Source organism: Glycine max, chromosome 2, assembly GCF_000004515.6.
Source record: "Glycine max cultivar Williams 82 chromosome 2, Glycine_max_v4.0, whole genome shotgun sequence".
Taxonomy (NCBI): domain Eukaryota; kingdom Viridiplantae; phylum Streptophyta; class Magnoliopsida; order Fabales; family Fabaceae; genus Glycine; species Glycine max.
In genome coordinates, this window is record NC_016089.4 from 32,427,043 (window position 1) to 32,448,497 (window position 21,455).

At 36.1% G+C, this 21,455-nt stretch overlaps 2 protein-coding genes and 1 long non-coding RNA gene across 3 annotated transcripts; 1 reads left to right on the plus strand and 2 right to left on the minus strand.

The window, feature by feature from the left end:
* Positions 1–6,106: 6,106 nt before the first annotated feature.
* LOC121174244 (uncharacterized) lies at positions 6,107–11,411 on the minus strand. The gene is made up of 5 exons (XM_041013015.1): positions 11,335–11,411; positions 10,967–11,115; positions 9,698–10,299; positions 7,439–7,576; positions 6,107–6,868 (listed from the first exon to the last, which is right to left on the minus strand). Exons 1-5 carry the CDS (start codon positions 11,409–11,411, stop codon positions 6,107–6,109), a joined length of 1,728 nt encoding a protein of 575 aa, XP_040868949.1.
* A 2,137-nt stretch (positions 11,412–13,548) lies between these two features.
* On the minus strand, positions 13,549–15,245 carry LOC102668265 (uncharacterized). Its single transcript, XR_413204.4, has 3 exons — positions 15,018–15,245; positions 14,777–14,842; positions 13,549–13,842 (listed from the first exon to the last, which is right to left on the minus strand). It is a non-coding gene; the product is annotated as an uncharacterized lncRNA (long non-coding RNA).
* A 2,273-nt stretch (positions 15,246–17,518) lies between these two features.
* LOC100781463 (chaperone protein dnaJ 6) lies at positions 17,519–20,661 on the plus strand. Its single transcript, XM_003519014.5, has 8 exons — positions 17,519–17,809; positions 18,921–19,019; positions 19,106–19,207; positions 19,435–19,494; positions 19,577–19,683; positions 19,753–19,835; positions 20,080–20,170; positions 20,245–20,661. The coding sequence occupies exons 1-8, from the start codon at positions 17,717–17,719 to the stop codon at positions 20,450–20,452; spliced, it is 843 nt and encodes a 280-aa protein (XP_003519062.1). The 5' UTR covers positions 17,519–17,716; the 3' UTR covers positions 20,453–20,661.
* The last annotated feature ends 794 nt before the right edge of the window (positions 20,662–21,455 follow it).

Here is a 21,455-nt window from a genome sequence, read left to right on the forward strand (position 1 = left end):
AACATGTCCATAATAACCCAAATGGAATCTAAACCTTTGGGGGTCCTAGGTAACCCCACAACAAAATTCATAAAGATGTTATCCCACTTCCACTCAGGTATCTCTAAAGGTTGCAACTTCCCTAAAGACTTCTGTTGTTCTATCTTAGCTTTCTGACACACTAGGCACACAAGGAAAAACTCATTAACCTCTTTCTTCATACCCGGCCATCAAAACATCTGCCTAAGGTCCTGGTACATCTTAGTTGCTCCCGGTGGATACTTAGACTACTTCTATGGCCCTCTTCCAAGATCGCTCTCCTAAGCTTGGGTACACTACTCTTTCTCCCTACAGCTATGGACTCTAACTGGGCTAACAAGAATGGGTCAGACTTTTGACCCTTATGGATCTCGCTCCAGAGTTCACTAGTGACTCTCAACTTACCCAACTTAATGCTATCAGAGGTGATCTCACATGCAAAAGTCATGTCTCTAAAGTGCTCTAAGAGGTCTAACTCTCTAACCATCAAAGTGGACATCTGAAGGGATTTCCTACTCAAGGCATCACCTACTACATTGGCTTTACCTGGGTGATAGCTAAGCTCAAAATTGTAATCCTTAAGGAACTCTAACCATCTCCTCTGCCTCATGTTAAGCTCTCTCTGATCAAACAAATATCTAAGGCTCTTATGGTCACTAAACACCTCAAATTTAGATCCATAAAGATAATGCCTCCAAAGCTTAAGTGTAAACACTATGGCTACCAACTCGAGATCATGTGTGGGATAATCCCTCTCATGAATCCTGAGCTTACGAGAAGCATAGGCCACTACCTGGCCCCGTTGCATAAGCACTCCACCTAATCCCATTTTGGATGCATCACAATACGCCCCAAAGGGTTCATTCGAGTCGGGTAACACTAAAACTGGTGCAGTGGTCAACCTTTCCTTAAGGGTACGGAAACTACTCTCACATTGGGCACCCCACACAAAAACTTGACCCCTACGAGTAAGCTTGGTTAAAGGTAAGGCTAGCTTAGAAAAAACCCTATATGAACCTACGGTAGTATCCTGCTAAACCAAGGAAACTCCTAATCTCAAACACTAACTTAGGACTTTCCCAACTCATCATCGCCTCTACCTTGGAAGGATCTACTGTTATCCCTCCCCTGGATATAACGTGCCCTAGGAAGCTCACCTCCTCTAGCCAAAACTCAGACTTGGATAACTTAGCATACAGTTTGTTGTCCTTGAGGGTTTGCAACACAACCCTTAGATGTTCTTCATGTTCCTCCCTAGTCTTGGAATACACCAAGATATCATCTATGAAGACCACTACAAAACTATCTAGGTAGGGATGAAAGATCCTATTCATGTAGTCCATGAACACACCAGGGACATTGGTCACACCAAAAGGGATAACCAAGTACTCATAATGGCCATAACGGGTCCTAAAGGTAGTCTTCGGAATATCCTCAGGCTTCACTCTAATCTGGTGGTAGCCTGACCTGAGATCTATTTTACTAAACACACAAGCCCCCACTAATTGGTCCATCAGGTCATCAATCCTAGGCAAAGGGTATCTATTCTTAATTGTCATCTTATTCAGCTAACGATAGTCTACACATAGCCTCATGGTCCCATCCTTCTTCTTAACTAACAACATCGGCGTTCCCTAGGGTGACACACTAGGCCTCACAAAATGTTTCTCTAAGAGCTCCTCTAACTGTTTCTTAAGCTCGCTTAGCTCTATAGCGGACATCCTATAAGGTGCTATGGATATAGGCCCAGTATCGGGCACTAGATTTACAGAGAACTTGACCTCTTTCTCAGGTGGTAATCCAAACACCTCCTCAAACACCTCCAGAAAATTCCTCACCAAGGGTATATCACTCACAAGGGTTTTGGTCTCGGCACTCATACTAGCTAAGATCATGTATACTTGTGCATCCTCCCTAAAAGATGCCTCAACTTGGTTAGCAAATAAAGACATATCACGTTCACTCACATCAGACTCAAGAAAGACAACAGATTTCTCAAAACAGTTTAATGAGACATGGTTGGAAGATAACCAGTCCATACCAAGAATAACATCAATCTGGCTCAAAGGTAAAACAACCAAATCAATCAGAAACCATCTATCAGAAATTAAGATAGGACATTGCAAGCACACAACAGAAGTTAAAACAAACCCACTAGTAGGTGTATCCACAATCAAGTCAAATTTCAAAGATTACACAGGTAAGGCAAGTTTTTTAACACAAACACGAGAAATAAACAAATGTGTTGCACCTGAATCATACAATAAGGGTGTGACTCATGCAGGTTTTGATGATGTCAAAAAGAATAATGCAGGTTTTGATGATGTCAAAAAGAATATACTTGATAATGGTTGTCATCATCAAAAAGGGGGAGAATGTGAAACATGCAGGTTTTGATGATGCTAAAAAGAATTTGCTTGATAATGATTGTCATCATCAAAAAGGGGGAGAATGTGACTGTATGAATACAGGGTTTTGATGATGCCAAAGTAGAATCAAACAAGGTTGATTACAAGGTTACTTCAACAAACATTCAAAGGTTAAGCATTTCTTCAAGATTAATTCAAGGTCAAGCAAACAAGATCAAGAAAAAGATAAGGCCTCAAACAATCTCACTGGTTGATTGCTTTTTGCCTTAAAACAAATTGTTTTCAAGAGATCAAAGGCTCTGGTAATCGATTACCAGACAGTGTAATCGATTACCAGAAGACAAGTTTGCAAATCAGCTCCTTAAAAGGGTTTGAAATTTGAATTTTGAAAGCTGTAATCGATTACCATTGGTGTGTAATCAATTACCAGTAACGGAACTCCTGGAATTCAATTTGAAAAGTCATGACCCTTCAAATATAACTAGGTAATCGATTACCAGAAACCTGTAATTGATTACCAGTGAGAAAATTTCAGAAAAAGCTTTTTGAAAAGACACATCTCTTCAAACCATTTTGAAAAGGCACGATGGTCCTATATATATGTGTGTCTGACTTCAAAAAGTAAGAGAGAGTTTTCAAAGAGAACTTAATTTTCAAATGCTCTCTAAACAACTCTTGGTCAAACACTTGCAAATCTATTGAGAATTCATCTAGGAACTTCAACTTGTATTATCATCTCTAAAAGAGAGAAATTCCTCTAGGATCTTCAATTTGTATCATCTACTCTAAATGAGAGAAATCTTTCTATTCATCTATTGAACTCATTTGTAATCAAGAGACGGTGTGTCTCTTGGAGTGTTAGAATCTTGAACACAAGGGTGAGGGATCCCAAGGTGTGTTCAAAGTCTATAAAGGATTTACAGAAATAGTGGAAAATCTCAAATTGGTTGCTTAAGGACTAGGTGTAGGCATGGGAAGTGGTCGAACCAGTATAAATCGAGTTTGCAATTCTCTCTTCCCTTATCTTATTTATTTTATTGCAATCAATTTTGTCTTGCATGTTTAAATAACATTATTAAATTGATTATTGCTTCTTCTTCTACATTCTGAGCCTATCATTTAAAAGGGGGTTAAAAGTTTGTTAGATGAAAATTTTGAAACTTAATTCACCCCCCCCCCCCGGTCTTAAATTATTGAGATCACTTGTCCAACAATGGGTACTTGACTTATGAAACACATACCTCGAATGAGATCATCAGACTGTGCGGCATCAGCACTACTAAGAGCAAACACTCTCCCTATGGTCCTTAGTCGTCTGCTCTAGTTATTCAGACTCCCACTACTCTTCTCCCTCCTAGGATGTGGACAACTAGTACTGATGTGGCCCTTACCACGGCAATTGAAACAAGTCACATCACTATCTGGGCACTCATGAGCAAAATGACCAATCCTACCACACTTAGCACAACGGGATGGCGTAGCAAGTGTAGCAGGAGCACCACCACCGCCACCTCTACCAGCAAGCTGAGACACCTATTAACTAGCTGAGAACTCCCACCAGTTGGGTGAAGTCCTCCACTGGCGGGCTGGAACCCTCCGGTCCTCTGTCCCCTAAAATGGTTGCCATATTGCCCAAGAGGAGCAGTATACAGCTTAGCATAACTGTGAGTCACAGGCTTCTTCTCTTTCCCATGTCTGGCATTGGCATTCTTATAGAATGTGACCTTCTCCCATTGATCCTCGTCAAAGATCCTACACATGTTAGTTAGTTGGGAAAAGTTATGGATGTCGTGACAGTTCACCATCATCTTCACTTCTGGTCGGAGGCCATTGATAAACTTTACACATTTGAACCTCTCCCCAGCTTTCCCCTGATAATGAGGAAAATACCTTACAAGGTTCTCAAACCTAGCTACATACTCTGCCACCGTCATGCTTCCTTGTTTCAGCTCGAGAAACTTCATCTCCTTCATGTTCTTCATGTCTTCTGGAAAATACTTCTCTATAAAATTTTGTCTGAAAGTCCCCCATGGGACAACAACACCACCTACTCCCTCCAGACGTCAGCAAGTGTTCTCCCACCGAACTCCACCTCATCTGCCAGGAAGTGAGTAGCAAACAACACTTTCTTCTAGTCTTGACTCTCCGTCACCCGAAAGATCTTCTCAATCTCCCTCAACCAAGCCTCAACACCCTTAGGATCATAACCCCTCTTGAAGGTAGGTGGGCCATTCCTTTGAAAGCAATCTAAACCATGGTATGCAACTGCTCCTCCATCGCCTCCCTGATTGGCAATAACCTGAGCCAAGTTATTCAGGGCCTTGGTAAGAAGTCTCTCTCTCTCATTTCTCGCAACCATTACTTCCTATGTCATGCAAGAAGCAAAAACTTGGAGAAATATACCAATACAATAGAGTAAATCTCTAAACAGAACAAAACAAAACACAACAATACATCAGAGTACACAAAGAAACATAGAAAGATCATAAGACACATGGTCGAAAGGTCCGACCTGCTCTAATACCACTAAATGTGACACCCTCTATCCCACACATATATATTAATAATAAAAGGAATAAGAATGCATAATTAATTAAAATTTTAAAAAAACATTTAAATAAAAACATTTCAAAAGGGTAAAAGGTTCACATTCACTTAGTGAAATCATAATAGAACTTGTTCCAATAATGATAAAATCACCTTGGCTCAAAACAAGGCCGCCCATTCTGAATGAAAAGAAGTCACACTAAAGCGAAAAATATAAAACAACTATATAATTCATAACATATGAAATAAAACCCTATGCCCCGATGTCACATTTATCAGAGCATTTCTTTGACACAGACTAAGTCTCTCCATCTCTAGCATGGAACTCGTCATATGTAGGCTCACCTGAACAAAATGACATTCATCCCAAACACAAACACACACTGAAAATGAATTATCACATTCGTATATAATAAAACACTAGAGCATGTGAAACATATAATGCTTAGAGCTGAATTTACATAAACAACACCCCTTCACAAAATCAAACACATTATTCCCACTCATTCAAGTTCATACACTCCAAAAAATAAAATCAAACTGCAATTGTTAACTTAATGAAAGTCAAACACAAGTGTTATGCAACAGATACACTAGACTCAAACCTACATGCAATGTGATACCATTTTCAGTGAAAAACCTTGTCAGGCACCTAGGAGTACATGAGGAGACATGCCTCACAATGGGTAAGTCAAGTCACTCTCACTAAGTGAAATCATAGGGAGACCAATCAGGGTCACTCTGTTTTGCAAGAATTCTCCAACCATGTGGGATCAACACAAGTTTAAAGGAGCACTCAAATCAAGTGTATTTACCCCCAAGGCCTAGACTCTGAGGAGTCCATCAGGGTCTCTGCCTCCTGATTCAGGTCACTTGAATTTAAGTGTGAGGAAATTTCACTCACATAACTTTTGATATTCATGTTTCATCTTACAATTTATAGAGTACAAAGCATAAGAGAGAGAAAGGGGGAAAAGACAGCCTAGCCTAGTCTATGTGACAGCCTAGTCTAGTCTATGTCTGCTAACTTCTAAAACAAGGAAAAAATATTTAGTAATGATGCATACAAATCTAATTTAGAAACCCCAAAAGATATTCAACACTCCCCCTCAAGCTGGAGCATATAGATCATATGCACCAAGCTTGGAACAAATAGACTGAATCCTAGGTCCTCACAATGACTTAGTCAAAATATCTGCTAGCTGACCATTAGAGCTAATGAACTCAGTGATAATTTCTTTGGACAATAGCTTCTCCCGAATGAAATGACAGTCAATTTCTATGTGTTTGGTTCTCTCATGAAAGACTGGATTTGAAGCAATATGGAGAGGGGCTTGGTTATCACAATATAACTTCATCTGGCCAACTTCACAGAATCTCAATTCTTGAAGTAGTTGTTTGATCCACATAAGTTCACATGTAGCCATGGCCATAGATCTATATTCAGCCTCTGCACTGGACCGGGCAACAACAGTGTGCTTCTTGCTCTTCCAAGAGATAGCATTCCCTCCAATGGAAACACAATATTCGGATGTGGATCTCCTATCCATAGGACAACCAGCCCAATCTGCATCACAATACCCAGATACTTGTGTATTACCTTTGTCTTCATAAAGTAATCCTTGTCCTAAAGCTCTCTTAATGTATCTAAGAATACGCATAACAGCATTCCAATGATCAACACGAGGATTTTGCATAAATTGGCTCACCACTCCAACAGCAAAGGAAATATCAGGTCTTGTAATGGTGAGATAAATGAGTTTTCCCACAAGTCTTATATATCTCTCGGGATCAGGACACATTTCACTCTGATCTGCCAAGAGCTTCAGATTTGGATCCATAGGGCTATCAACAGGTCTACAATTCTGCATGCTTGTTTCCTCCAAAATGTTAAGGGCGTACTTCCTCTGAGAGATCACAACACCATCTCCTGACTGAGCCACCTCAATACCAAGGAAGTACTTCAAATGTCCCAGGTCTTTGGTCTGGAAATGACTGAATAAGTGCTCCTTTAGCTGAACAATCTTAGTAGCAGCATTCCCTGTAATCACTATATCATCAACGTATACTATCAAATAAACACATTTCCCAGGGGATGAATGACAATAAAAAACAGAACGATCAGCCTCACTTCGTTTCAACCCAAAAAGTTGAACAATATGACTGAATTTACCAAACCAAGCCCAAGGGGATTGCTTCAACCCATAGAGAGATCGACGCAACTTACAAACAAGACCATACTCCCCCTGAGCAACAAACCCAGGAGGTTGCTCCATATAAATCTCCTCCTCAAGATCGCCATGGAGGAAAGCATTCTTAATGTCAAGCTGATGAAGAGGCCAATGACGCATGGCTGCCATAGCAAGAAACAGACGAACAGTGGTGATTTTAGCCACAGGAGAAAAGGTGTCACAATAATCAAGGCCATAAATCTGAGTATAGCCTTTAGCTACCAATCGAGCCTTAAGCCGATCAACCTCACCATTAGGCCCCACTTTAACTACATAGACCCATCTACAACCCACAGTCTTCTTGCCAGGTGGAAGAGAAACAAGTTCCCAAGTACCATTATTTTCAAGGGCCTGCATTTCATCAATCATAGCCTGTCGCCATCCAGGATGACTAAGTGCCTCATGAACATTAGAAGGAACATGGTGTGAGGATAAACAGAAAACAAAGGAAGAATATGAAGGAGACAAGCGATGGTAACTCAAAAAGTTATAAATAGGATGAGGGTTGCGAGTGGATCGAGTACCTTTTCGGATGGCAATGGGTCAGTCTGACTCAGAGTGATGAGAGACAGGTGAGGAAGCAGGATCCATGGTTGGAGGACTAGTTGGAGAAGGATGAGAATCACGAGGGGAGGCTTCAGGTACTGTAGAATCAGCTGGCCGTGTCCTGTGATGATATGTAAGCAGAGGTGGAGAGACAACTTCAATTGAATTTGGTAGAGAAGATGGGACTTCATTGACATTTTGGTCAGAGTTACCTAGAGGACAAGGAATTGGCAGTACTTCCTGGAGAGAAGAAGAATGATCTACAGAGGCTAAGAAGAAAGGTGTGTCTTCAAAGAAGGTTACATCTACAGACATATAATATCATCTTGTGATTGGAAAGTAGCATTTGTAACCCTTTTGAAGACGAGAATAACCCAAAAAGACACATTTTACTGACTTAGCTGAAAGTTTGTCTTAACCAGGGGAAAGATCATGGACAAAACAAGTACAACCAAACACTCTAGGAGAGACATGAAACAATGGGTCATGAGGAAAGATAATTGAGTGAGGAATTTGGTTTTCAAGAGAAGAAGAAGGCATCCTATTAATTAAGAAGCATGCAGTAAGCACTACGTCTCCCCAGTGATGTGTAGGAACATTAGAATTTAACATTAGGGAACGAGCAGCTTCAAGAAGGTGACGATTTTTCCTTTCAGCTATGCCATTTTGTTGAGGTGTATGAGGACATGTGGACTGGTGTAGGATACCTTTTGAGGATAAAAAAGAGGAAAGATCATGAGAGAAATATTCCTTTGCATTATCACTTCTGAAAATCTTGATTGTTTTTCCAAATTGATTTTCAATCTCATTGCAAAACGACTTAAATATGGGCAAAAGTTCAGATCTATCTTTCATTAAATAAACCCAAGTACATCTGGAGAATTCATCAATGAAGGTTACAAAATATCGAAAACCAAAAGATGTAACACGACTTGGTCCCCAAATATCAGAATGAATGGTAGAAAAAGCCGAATCACATCTCTGTACAGTTTGAGGAAATGATGACCTAACATGTTTTCCTAGTTGACAAGACTCACAGTCTAAGACTTGAAGGTTTTTAAGACTAGGAACCATTATTTTCAGCTTGGATAAACTTGGGTGACCCAGACGATCATGCAAAAGTTTGGATTTTGAATATGCAAAACAAGATATCGGAGAGCTGGATTATAAATAATACAGTCCTCGTGATTCACGTCCTTCTCCAATCAGTCGACCTGTCCCATGCTCCTGAATAACAAAGGAATTAGCGGTAAAGGTTACTGAAAATGAGCGAGTCAACTGACTTAATGAGATTAGATTATATGGACACTGAGGAACAAATAATATAGAATTTAATTTCAATGAAGGAGATAATGAAACTTGACCACTTCCTTAAGACGCAACTTTGGACCCATTGGCTATAGTAACAAGGTGAGGAATCTTTGGAAAGAAAATAGATGAAAAGGAGGACTTGTTACCAGAGATATGATCAGAGGCACCTGAGTCAAGTATCCAAGGGATAGGACTTCCAATTGATTGAGAAACACATGCTGTTGAGGAACATGGTACTGATGAAGATGATGCTTGATTGCTGGATTTCTCGGACTTGAGCTTCAAATACTCTTGGTATTCCTCATCAGAAAACTTAGAGTCAGATTTTTCTGACTTGGATACCTGTGCCACTTTGTCAGGGAAGCCATGCAAAGAGTAACAATTTTCTTGAGTGTGGCCCATCCTCTTGCAATATGTGCATTGAGAACGTCCACTTCTTCCATTGCGACCTCCTCTACTGTTACGGCCTCCCCCTCTCCCACGAGGTGCCACCATGGCTGATGTTTCCACAGCATCAGTGAGATTTTCATCCTTCAACGCATGAGGTACACGGAGAAGCCTAGTAATGAGAGAATCCATCGATGGGACTTGATCTCCAACTAGGACCTGATCACGTACATTATCAAAATCTGAGTGTAGACCCCTCAAGATAAGGACCATGTAGAACTTGTCCAGTTTCCTATTCACCTCTTCCAATGAATCAGCCACAAGAAACCTTCTCAGTTCTTCTACTGCTGCCCGAGCTTTACCCATATGTGCAATCATGTCATGGTTAGATTGCTTGAGAGCTGTAACTTTCACAATCGCATCAAATAGGCTTTGAATATTGTTGGCGAAGATCTCTTGGGTCTTCTTCCAAAAAAGATGACATGTTTTAAAAGATCTGAGAATTTCCAAAACATCTGACTCGACCGATTGCCACAGAACAGCACATAGTTGGTAATCTACCTTCTCCCATTCAAGTTTCTTGTCGTTTGGAACAACATTGATGTTTTTCTCTAGGTGGTCGTACCCTTGACCAAGAAACCACAACTCAACTGAAGCAGACCACGACAAATAATTTTTCCAGTTGAGCTTGGCAGTTGCAATGGTTGGGGTTCCAGAAAATGAAAAAACAGGACAAGAAGTAGCCATTTTGACCCCAAAAAAAAAAATCCGGCGAGATTTCGGCGACCGGAGTGCGGCAGACAGTGGTCGGAGGCGGCGAGCGGTGGCCGGAGGCGGCGGACGGTGGTCGGCGGCGGCGACGATGATGGCCGGACCCGCTCTGATACCAACTTGAATTTAAGTGTGAGGAAATTTCACTCACATAACTCTTGATATTCATGTTTCAGCTTACAATTTATAGAGTACAAAGCATAAGAGAGAGAAAGGGGGAAAAGACAGCCTAGCCTAGTCTATGTGACAGCCTAGTCTAGTCTATGTCTGTTAACTTCTAAAACAAGGAAAAAATATTTAGTAATGATGCATACAAATCTAATTTAGAAACCCCAAAAGATATTCAACAAGGTCCAACCCATAAAATATTTTAACACACAGACTCTACCTATGAATTATGCAATACACACAACTACTCAATTGTTTTCAAAATCTCAATTATTTTCCAAAATTATTTTAACTCATCGTGTCTCAAGTGATTAAACTCATCAAGTTTCCACTGTGGAACCCATCACAACTCATCGCGCATTAACTTGTCACCCTTAAAGGGTCTTACAGTTGTGTGATTGCATAATTCATAGCTCACAACTCAATACATACAACATCTCAACACCCGTGTATTTCACAATTCATTACATAATAAATGTTTGTCACTTACACATAATCTCAATCACAATTTCATAATCCCAATAAAACAATTTTATTTAAAAACCATTATTGTTGGGTCTTTTATACTAAACTTTGGCACCCAAACCCTCGACATTGCAAACTTACTCCCTTACTCACTCTCACTCCCACGGCACTTGCACTCCTCATTCTCAGTCTCACTCTCGCTCTCATTATCGGTGTTAGTCTCGATCTCGCTCTCACTCACAACTCTTCGCGACGGCGACGAGGTGAGATTTCCTCCTTCCCACAACTTCTGATATACTTTGCTATATATGAAAAACAATCCTTGTCAAATGCTTTAAACCACAAAGAGCTAACAGAACTTGCGACATGTAGAGTGAAACCTTAGCCTCCTCTTTCCTCCTCTCAAGTGCGAGGGACTATGAGGTTTCTACTCTCAAGCGTGAGCTCAACGACCTCGTTGTGCGTCTCAAGAATGAAACAATTTCTTTTTGCGAAGAACATGACAAACTTGTTAGCAAGACGAAGTGACCGGAGGAGAGCGTCGATCGAGAGAGGAAGCAGAGAAGGTTAGGTCAGAAGGGCTTCTCTTATTTCTCATGATGTAACAAATAATCAAATTAAAGGTTTGTCTAATTGAACCCAGGTAAAAATGGAATTATTTTCTCGAATAACCAATAGAATTTAGACCGTTGTCTTATTCTAAAACTCTATCATTAATGCTATGACAATAACATTTAATGCATCATCTTTAATTTTTCTTCGTGTGATTTATATGTAAAATTAAAATTTTATAATTGTTAGTTAAAAGTTAATAATTAAAATTACACTTAAATACATAAATATATATGTAATAAAATATTAAAATCCTTAATAATTATTTTTTAATCATTATATTCTTTATTCACCTTAGGAAAAATATATATGGTTGTCATTTTAATTTTATAATTTTTATTTATAACTTTTAATTAAAATTTATACTCTTTATCTATAATTTTTAATTAAAAATTATAATGAAAATGTTGGAAAAATATTTAAAGTATTATACTAAGAAGTTGTGAAATAAATGGAAACTATTTACCTAAAGTTTGTTTTTTTTATAATGACTATTTACTTAAAGTGAATTAAAAATATAATTGTTAAGATTTAAATATTTTAAATTTTTATTATAATTTTAATTAAAAAATATAAAATTTTAATTTTACACATAAATAATATGAATGAGAAACTAAAGATGTTACATTGTGATAATTATAACATTAATGATAAAGTTTTGGAGTAAGATAATGATCTAAATTCTATTTGATTATTCAAGATGAGTTTATTTAATTCCATTTTTACTTCAAATTAAATCTAACCAGTAAGATATATAGCACGATAATTTGTTCTCAACTTTCTTTCTGGCTGTCAAAAAAAAAAAAAACTTTCTTTCTCGTCATTCCTTGCTCTTCTAACTGAGTAAGTTGTATTCTTCTATTAATTTGTTCATTCGAACTAGACCAGAAAAAAGAAAGAAAGAAAAAAAAAAACTTTCTTATATGATTTTCTCTTGTTTCGTATTTCTTTGAAGTGTTTCGTTTCTTTCTTTCTTAATTTGATTTTTTTTTTTTTTTGTTTCGACAGTTTTCTTTGAGTGCTTTTTGCCCCACCGTCCAATACCATCTTTGATCACATTAAGAGGTTAGGCTTTTTTCTTGGATTACGTTCTTTACGTCGCATTTTATTTTGAGTGGATGTTCTTTATGTTGAATTTTTTTCCCATGATCTTTCATAGCATTTCCATAATCTTTTATCGCATTTAGAGGTTAGACTTTTTTGTTGGATTACGTTCTTTACGTCGCATTTTATTTTGGGTGGATGTTCTTTGTGTTTCATTTTTTTTCCCATCATCTTTCATCGCATTTTCATGATCGCTCATCGTATTCAGAGGTCAGGCCTTTTTCTTGGATTATGTTCTTTAAGTCGCATTTTATTTTGGGTGGATGTTCTTTGTGTTGCATTTTTTTCCCATCATCTTTCATCGCATTAGACTGTTGTTACTTGTTACCGTATTTTATGCTTTGAAGTGCATGTTAATTATGGGTATAGTTACGGTGGAGTAGTTTAAAATTGAAGCACGATGAACAATTAAATTTTACTTGCTATAATAAACAAGTAGATTTTACCTGCTACACAAGGTTATGACCAGCAATATTATTTAATAATAAAATTTTATAATTTTTTGAGAAAATTGCATTAATACTTTTTCAATTTTACTCTAATTTCATATCTATCTCCTTTTTTTTTACACTACAGAAAAGCCTCTATCATTTTATTATTCATTACACTAACACCATCCCTTAACACTGTTAAGTTTATAAATCCAAACATATCATGTGTCCAACAACATGTACACAAAATTAACCATCCAAATAAATAATATGTAGAAAAAAAGAAATATTTAAACATAATTAAAATATTAATTAGGTTTTTTTTATTTTCACCGGAACAAAGATTTGTTGTCTTCACTTGTTTGAGTCTCATAATGGTTGTGACATCTGATATGGACCCTAAAGAATGTGTCACTATTGCGATAAGTGAAATTCATTATTATCATATTAGTTGTCACGACCCACTCTTGGCCATGACCGACGCACAGACTATGTCTTCCTTAGTCTAGTCAGTCTATCCTATACAACCTAACCTGTAAAGAACACAATATATATATATATATATATATATATATAGACAATTTCATGTACTGGTATCTCATCTCATCCATTTAATAACAAAGTGGATTATAACCACTAATCATCAAGTGTCTCAAAACATCACAAGTGCATCATCATCATATCTATAAAGGAGAGTCATTTACATTTCCAAAATAAAGGAGTCCCCTCTAAATCTAGTACTACCCTGGTCCCTATAGCTGCATTATACTGGAGTTACAACCAAAATATCCATTTGACACAATGGGGACCTACCAAAAAGATAATCAAGTTCCTGGGTGTGTCAGCGAATCCCATGAAATCGGTTACTCCACTACTGGGTATCTGAGAAAAGAAGTAAAGTAAGGGGTAAGTCACAAGGACTTAGTGAGAGCATAATATACTAAGCATACATTAAAGAGAGCACCATTTAACATGAATCTTTCCATTTCCCAAAAGATATTAAAATAACATTTTTGAAAGCAATGAACGAAAATAGACTTGCTTTTAAAAATCACTGTACGCAAAGAATATACATTTCAGAACATCTCATAATCTAGTATTCAACATAATTAATTTAAATAATCAAGTATTTATTCTACTATGTGCACATAGACCACATTATCTCTTCGTTGTGGTGAACGATAATTATATAACTACGGCATTTAGCTCGTAGGCTGCATTATCTCTTCGTTGCAGCGAACGGAACATATAAATATACTATGAGAATTTAACTCATAGGCTACATTATCTCTTCGTTGTAGCAAACGGCATATATCATTGTACTATGAGGGATCAACTCATAGGCTACATTATCTCTTCGTTGTAGCAAACGGCATATATCATTACACTATGAGAAATTATCCCATAGGCTACATTATCTCTTCGTTGTAGCAAACGGCATATATCATTATACTATGAGAAATCATCTCATAGGCTACATTATCTCTTCGTTGTAGCAAACGACATATATCATTATACTATGAGAAATCATCCCATAGGCTACATTATCTCTTCGTTGTAGCAAACGGCATATATCATTATACTATGAGAAATCATCCCATAGGCTATATTATTTCTTCGTTGTAGCAAACGGCACATATCATTCATGAACTCAACATAAATAAAATTAAACAAACAGTTCAACATTCATCCTTATCCATTATCAAGATCTCAAAATAACTTTCAAAGCTCACCAAAAATATATATATGTTCGGAAGTATACTTGCTTTTCTTTAAATGAACTTTGAGAAAATCGCTAAGTATATTAGCTACTCACCTAAACAATGCAATCACTGACTTCTACCGCTGTTAGGAGGGTCAACCGCTATATTTTCCACAAAACCTAAGCATTCAAATAATAGAACAAGGGATTAGACAAAATCCCCAATTAGCAAACCTAGGGTTTTGAGAAAATCACAATAATCTCTAACACTTAGCTTCTTACTCTTTTTCTCACAGCCCATGATTAATCAGTGCTATAATATACTCATCTAACATAATGGGTCATAAACATTTACCTTAAAGAGATCAAACAGAAAAACCTAGAAAACGCGTAGTATCTTCCCCTTTTTTCCCGTCACCTCCTCATGCTTGGAAACACCCAAAGGTGTAAAAAGCTTATAAATTTCGGAATCATGGGAGGATATGAGTGAGAGATCGAAAGATTAAAGTTTTGGGGAAGGAAGAGATGAGGTTAAGAGGGGTGTGGGCTGCTGTAAGAAGAAAAGAAAAGAAGTTTTTCAGAAATGGGGAGCTCTCGGGAGTTTTAAAAAAAACTGCAGGGGAGTGGGTTTTATTATATTATTATATTATTATTTTCTTTCTCTTTCCTTTATTTAAACGGTGCGTTTCATTAGTAACTTTGTTTGCGATAAGTGAATTTGTTGTCTTCGGATCCAATTGTACAACACAGTGATCCAATCCAACAATACACACATTTTGTAGTTGTCAAATCACAACAATTCTTCCAAACATCTTCAAATCCATGTGTGTTGACTTGGCTTGCTCCTTCAGATCCATTGTTTAATGTGTGAGTTGAGTCATCAAACACACTAATCCATCTAGTCGAGGTTGAGTTTGATGATTCAGCTTACACCCTAAACAATGGTGTTGCACATGAACACGCAAGTGAACTTGTCGCCGAAGAGGTTGTGCCATGAGTCAACGGAAGAATCTCATAAAATGGCACATGAACGTCATGGAAGTAGGGTCAAGGATGTGTTCCTCCAAAACGGGGAATGAGAGAGTGAAAAAACCCTTTTTTTTTATATCACCATTAAAAAAATTACGAAATTTTTGTTACTTGATACTATGGGTAACAATAGGTTCACTTGTTTGTTCACCCGTGCATAACTTCATCGTGACCAGGCTCATTAAATACAAGCGTTTGAATTAGAAGAAGAAAAACTTTAGTTATTTTATTTCTTATATTTTGTGCTATGCAAGTAAGGCAAAATGTAGAAGTTAGATGATTATATTATTTAAAGGTTTTATCTTATCATGAAATGATATTTTATTTTCATGATAATTGTGTTTTATATATATATATATATATATGCACATTTTACTATTTTAAGGGTTTTTTCCCCTCTATTATGTTCTTTGCATCGACATTTAATTGGAGTTGGATATTTTTATTAGACGACCATAAATTTCTTTTTAAGTGTCTTTTTTTTCACGTTTTCTTCTACATATTGTTAAGTGTTTTTTGTTATTTTTCGTTTTACATTGATGCCATAAGGGAACTGTTGTATTGGGGAATTTCAACTTCAATTGTAATAATTTGCCTTGAATCAAATATCGGAGGTAATGATTAATAGAGGCTGGTTCCAATAAAAGAGACTAGTTTTCACGAATTATGTTTTTCCTAACTTTCCCCTATATATCTTGCATCTACTTTTCAACTAAATACTACCCATCTTAAAATATTGCCATCAAACATAATATTTTTGACATGAAAATTGTTTTGACATAAAATATCTTTTAATATTTTCATGTCTTGTTGTATTAGTGAAGCTCCTCTCAACACCAACAAAAAACACCTAGTAACTATGAAATTATATAGTCATCAATATGTAACCTCTGATCTATAATTTCCATCCTTTTATTTTAATACATCTCACTAGCTAATCTTTCTATTAACCAGACAACGTTAAAATAAATGGACTAAAATCGTTAAAATAAAAAGAGAAGGACCATAGTTGAATTTTTTTTTTTAAAATAATGAGACTAAAATTAAAATTTAACTTTTTTTCTTCCCAATTTACAGATACTTTCCACATTTTTGACGCAAATGGTAAGTCACGGTAAAATTTGTATTGTTAATAATTCTATATGTAGATGAAATAAGTCATTTAATTAAAGCCATATATATATATATATATATATATATATATATATATATATATATATATATATATATATATATATATATATATATATAAAGAGTTCTTGTAATAAATATTATATGTATTTAATATTAATATTGTGATACAATAATATAGTAATTACGAAATCGTTTTACTTAAATTATTTTCTGAAACGAATCATTTTAATTTTATGAAAGAAAGTGTGAAAATATAAGTATATCCTAATTAAATTAAATCAAGTATTTAATTCATTAAGATACGTGAGTGGTTATAAATAATTCGATATTCAATGGTTACGGATAAAATATTTTTAATCTTTAAACATTCATTTTTCTAATTTTAGTATGTGTTAGTGAGTTTATTCAATTTTGATTCCTATAAAATATTTTTTTATTTTTAATTCTTTTAAGTTTGTATTTATTTTTTCAATTTTAACCCTCTAACTATAAGATTCTATTTTTATTTTTTTACTTATAGTCCCATAAATTAGCATATACAAAAATCAAAATTAGAAAAAGGTAAACTTACAAAATTAAAATCAACAAAATATCTTAACAGAAAATAAGATTAAAAAAAGTTACAAAGAAATGAAAAAAAAAATCACTAACTTACAACAATAAAAACATATTTAAGTCTAAAAAACTATACCTTTAATTATAAACCAGTCCGCAGCAGAGCATGACAGCGGGAAAAGATTGACAGCAGAAGAGAATGGCGGGAACAAATTGACGAGCAAATCCCTTTCATTTTCCCTTTAAATTTATCTCTATTATTTACACCCATAAAATTGATTTAAATCAAACCAACCTATAAGCAAAACTAATATATCACTGAATTAGAAAAAAAAAATGGGGAAGAAGAAGAGAAGTAGGGTTTCCGAAGACGAGGAAATCGAATCTGACACCAACCCTTTCGATCAAAACGAACACACTCTCTACCAGGTACTTTACATTATCTTAATCCTTAAACTACGTTTCTCTTCAATTTTAATTTGTACCCGCTTTTGGAAATAATCTCTATTATAAGTCATACCCCGTTACCAAATCGCTTTTTTTTGCCATTTTTTCTGATTGGGTAGCTTTCGGTGTGTAAAAGTATAATTCAGTTTATGTAAGTAGCCAATTTTCTTTTCTTTTTATAATTAGTCACTTAATCTTCTCTTGATTCAGTTTTTAACTCTTGGGGTATTGTTTGTTAGGATTCATATTCTATACTTTCACATTGTTGGGAGTAATGTGTAACATAATAAGTGTTTGGAGTGAATGAATGAACATAATGTTGTAAGTTGAAAAACATCATAACATCTCTCTCTTATAGGTAGTGAAGAAGTTATATGCCGAGCTTATGTATTTGTATATCCCTAAAGTCCCCTACGCCGAATTAGATTGATTTCGCCAATGTTGGTCAGAGTGAAAGAACCTTGGGTTCTAAGGGATGTGATTGTGGTCCTGACCGTATCGTTGGACATTAGTCTCTTACTTCTTGGGTGGGGGATATACTAGGAACCAATAAAAATAAGAGGAATGCTAACAATACACTTTTTTAACACATTCTTTTGAACACGCTGTTAATTGCTGAAAGTTGTTGGAAATCATTATTTTGTGGGTTTCACTCCTTATTTAATGAGTCCCGCTTATGACTTTGCAGTTTTAATAAAATTTAGCGAATAGTAAGGAGAGTATTAGAAGTCTTGTTTACGATTTTTGTTGTTGTCAATAAATTTTAACCAATAGTAGGGAGTAAATTGGAGAGCATGTTACTAGCACTCCTTGAAAAATAATTGCACTGATTTCCTTTGTTACAAGAATTTAAGGACCACAGCCACACAACCATGTTTATTAGTTCAGTTTGCTCCTCCCCTCTTCCCTCTGTTATCACTTTTACCAAAGGAGAAATCAGTATTTCCAATGTTTCCTAGTCTCTTTTGCATTTGGCACACTGAAGCTCATGGGTGTTCATCTGATTGGTGTTCTATTCTTGGTGCTACATGGCATGGTGATGTTTGAACAAGGATGTGTTGAATAGTGACCCGTTGCTTGTTATTTCTCTTAGGTTCTTGGTGTGGAGAAAACAGCATCTCAACAGGAAATAAAGAAGGCATACTACAAGTTGGCATTGAGGCTGCATCCTGATAAGAACCCCGGCGATGAGGTTTTTTGTCTAGTGTTTCCTGTTGTCCTCTAATTGATTTATTAAAGTTATAGATGTTTGCGGTTGTAATTGATCATCTTTTACAGGAAGCTAAAGCAAAGTTTCAGCAATTGCAAAACGTTATCGCTATTCTTGGGGATGAAGAAAAACGGGCTGTTTATGATCAGACTGGTTGTGTTGATGATGCTGTAAGTGTTTAAGTAAAGCCATATTATACTTGATTTGTAATTTACAATGTCTGGATACATGGTTTATCTTTATGTCTATTAACTCACATTGGAGTCAGGAAACTATTCTTACTATTAACAATTTCACTGTACAACAGCACAACAAAATGAAAGATTAGAATTTCAGGATACTTTAGCATTGTCCTGGACATTTACAATTCAGTTGCTTACTTATTTCTTTAAATCAGGAGCTTGCAGGGGATGTTGTTCAGAATCTTAAAGAATATTTCAGAGCAATGTACAAGAAGGTAACATGATCCCTTTTTCTCCCAATGCCTTATGGTATACTTGTCATCTGTGTAGCTGATATATTGTAATATATGCTAATAGGTCACTGAAGCTGATATTGAGGAGTTTGAAGCAAACTATAGGGGGTCTGACTCTGAGAAAAATGATTTGATTGATCTGTACAAGAAGTGCAAGGGTAATATGAACAGGTAAAAACATTGTGATGAGGAAGAACCTTTTATTGGATACAGAATTTCAGTTTGATATTCCCTTTGCAGGCTATTCTGTTCAATGCTTTGTTCAGATCCTAAACTTGACTCTCACCGATTCAAGGATATTATTGATGAGGTTATAGCTGCTGGTAAGAATATCACTATCTCTTCTTGCCCCAAATTTCACGCAGACATTTGATCTAGATGTAGGTTTCACTGTTACAAAAGTTTTGTATAGAGTTTTGAATATATGGGATAGATCTCGTTTCTCAAAGTTGATAACATAATGGGAGACCATGCAGTTATTTTTACTTTTAGCAGAGAGATTCAGCATATTACTTGGGTTGTTCAACAATTTCCTTGATGCCTAATTTCCTCTGTTCATATATGTAGGAGAACTAAAGGAAACAAAAGCCTACAAGAAATGGGCAAAGAAAATATCAGAAATCAAGCCACCAACTAGTCCCTTAAGAAGGCAGGCAAAGTAAGTTTATCAGTCGGGCTTGGTTGTTTAGTTATGCTATAATTTAGGAATACTCATGTTTAAATCTTCTACAGATCATCAAATAAGCAACCAGAAAAAGATCTGTATGCTATCATATCACAACGCAAACATGAGAGGAAAGACCGCTTTGATTCTATGTTCTCATCTCTAATTTCAAAGTATGGTGGGGGTCAAATGCCAGAACCCTCTGAAGAGGAATTTGAAGCTGCACAGAGAAAGGTGGAAAGCGGAAGGTCCTCAAAAAAGTCGAAGCAAAAATAGCAAAGGCTGTGTACAATTCGTTTGAGTGCGAATGATACTTCATCCTTTGTTAGTGGAAATTCTTCTTTTCTGAGTATGGGAAGTTAGCTATTTTCATGTGTATGTTAATAGTACCGGTTACTGTCAATGGTGAAATAGCCGCAACTTTCCTGAAAGTTTTAGGGATTATATGTTATCTTCCATCAATTTTCTCTGATCCTTGATTCAAATGACATGTCAATTACCTTCTTCAACGTTCTCAGTATGTTTTATGCATTAAAACAACCGTGGGCAAAAGCTAGTTTATCACTTGGTGCACTTCCAAAATGGCAAAATTTGGTGAAGAACATTTACATTATGACGTTGTTTTATGCTGCAAATGGGAAGTTTGGATGTAGTATGTACCAATATTTTGCTTTTACGGGCTTACATGAATTTGCCATTTGAGTGATGCCATATACTTTATCTCAAACGCGCAAACTATGATAAGTTATATTTTTATTTTTTTTAGGAAAACTATGATAAGTTATATATTAATCTATTTACTGATTCTTTTTATAAACACGTGCACAAACTGAGAGAGATGAAGTGCAGGGCTGATATATTATAGCCGTTAGTTTAAAAATAAACCATTGAAGCTATCAGTTGACACCTGCATGTGATGTGTTCCTTGTCATCTGTGTATTAATTATTCAATGACCCTTTTGGTTTCATTATAAAAAACAAGTGTGACTTGGAGCATTTCATGTGACATTGTTGCACCTCTATTTTTGTTTTCATTCTTTTTACCCCCCCCCCCCCCCCCCCATAATAGCAACAACGTACGTGAGTTCGCCATGTATTATCTCACTTTCCAATTGCAGTTGAACGTGGAAAAAAAAGACTTTGAAGTTTGAACGTTGTTTCTAACGGTTTCAAACATTCATTGTTGGAAGATATATCATTTATGTTACTTAGGTGCATTTGATTTACTAAAAAGATAGGACAGACAGAATAGTTCTAAATAAGTAACTAAGACACTGGA

What these genes read in the sequence shown, in the direction of transcription:
- LOC121174244 (XM_041013015.1), bottom strand. Translation starts at nt 11,411, where the DNA reads ATGAGAAATAAGAGAAGCCCTTCTGACCTAACCTTCTCTGCTTCCTCT. An exon ending in CGCTCTCCTCCGGTCACTTC is followed by an intron (nt 11,116 to 11,334) that starts GTCTTGCTAACA and finishes TTTCATATATAG; the next exon opens with CAAAGTATATCAGAAGTTGT. An exon ending in CAAGTGCCGTGGGAGTGAGA is followed by an intron (nt 10,300 to 10,966) that starts GTGAGTAAGGGA and finishes CTTAAATTCAAG; the next exon opens with TTGGTATCAGAGCGGGTCCG.
- LOC100781463 (XM_003519014.5), top strand. Translation starts at nt 17,717, where the DNA reads ATGGGGAAGAAGAAGAGAAGTAGGGTTTCCGAAGACGAGGAAATCGAA. An exon ending in TGCAAGGGTAATATGAACAG is followed by an intron (nt 19,684 to 19,752) that starts GTAAAAACATTG and finishes TTCCCTTTGCAG; the next exon opens with GCTATTCTGTTCAATGCTTT. An exon ending in TGATGAGGTTATAGCTGCTG is followed by an intron (nt 19,836 to 20,079) that starts GTAAGAATATCA and finishes TCATATATGTAG; the next exon opens with GAGAACTAAAGGAAACAAAA.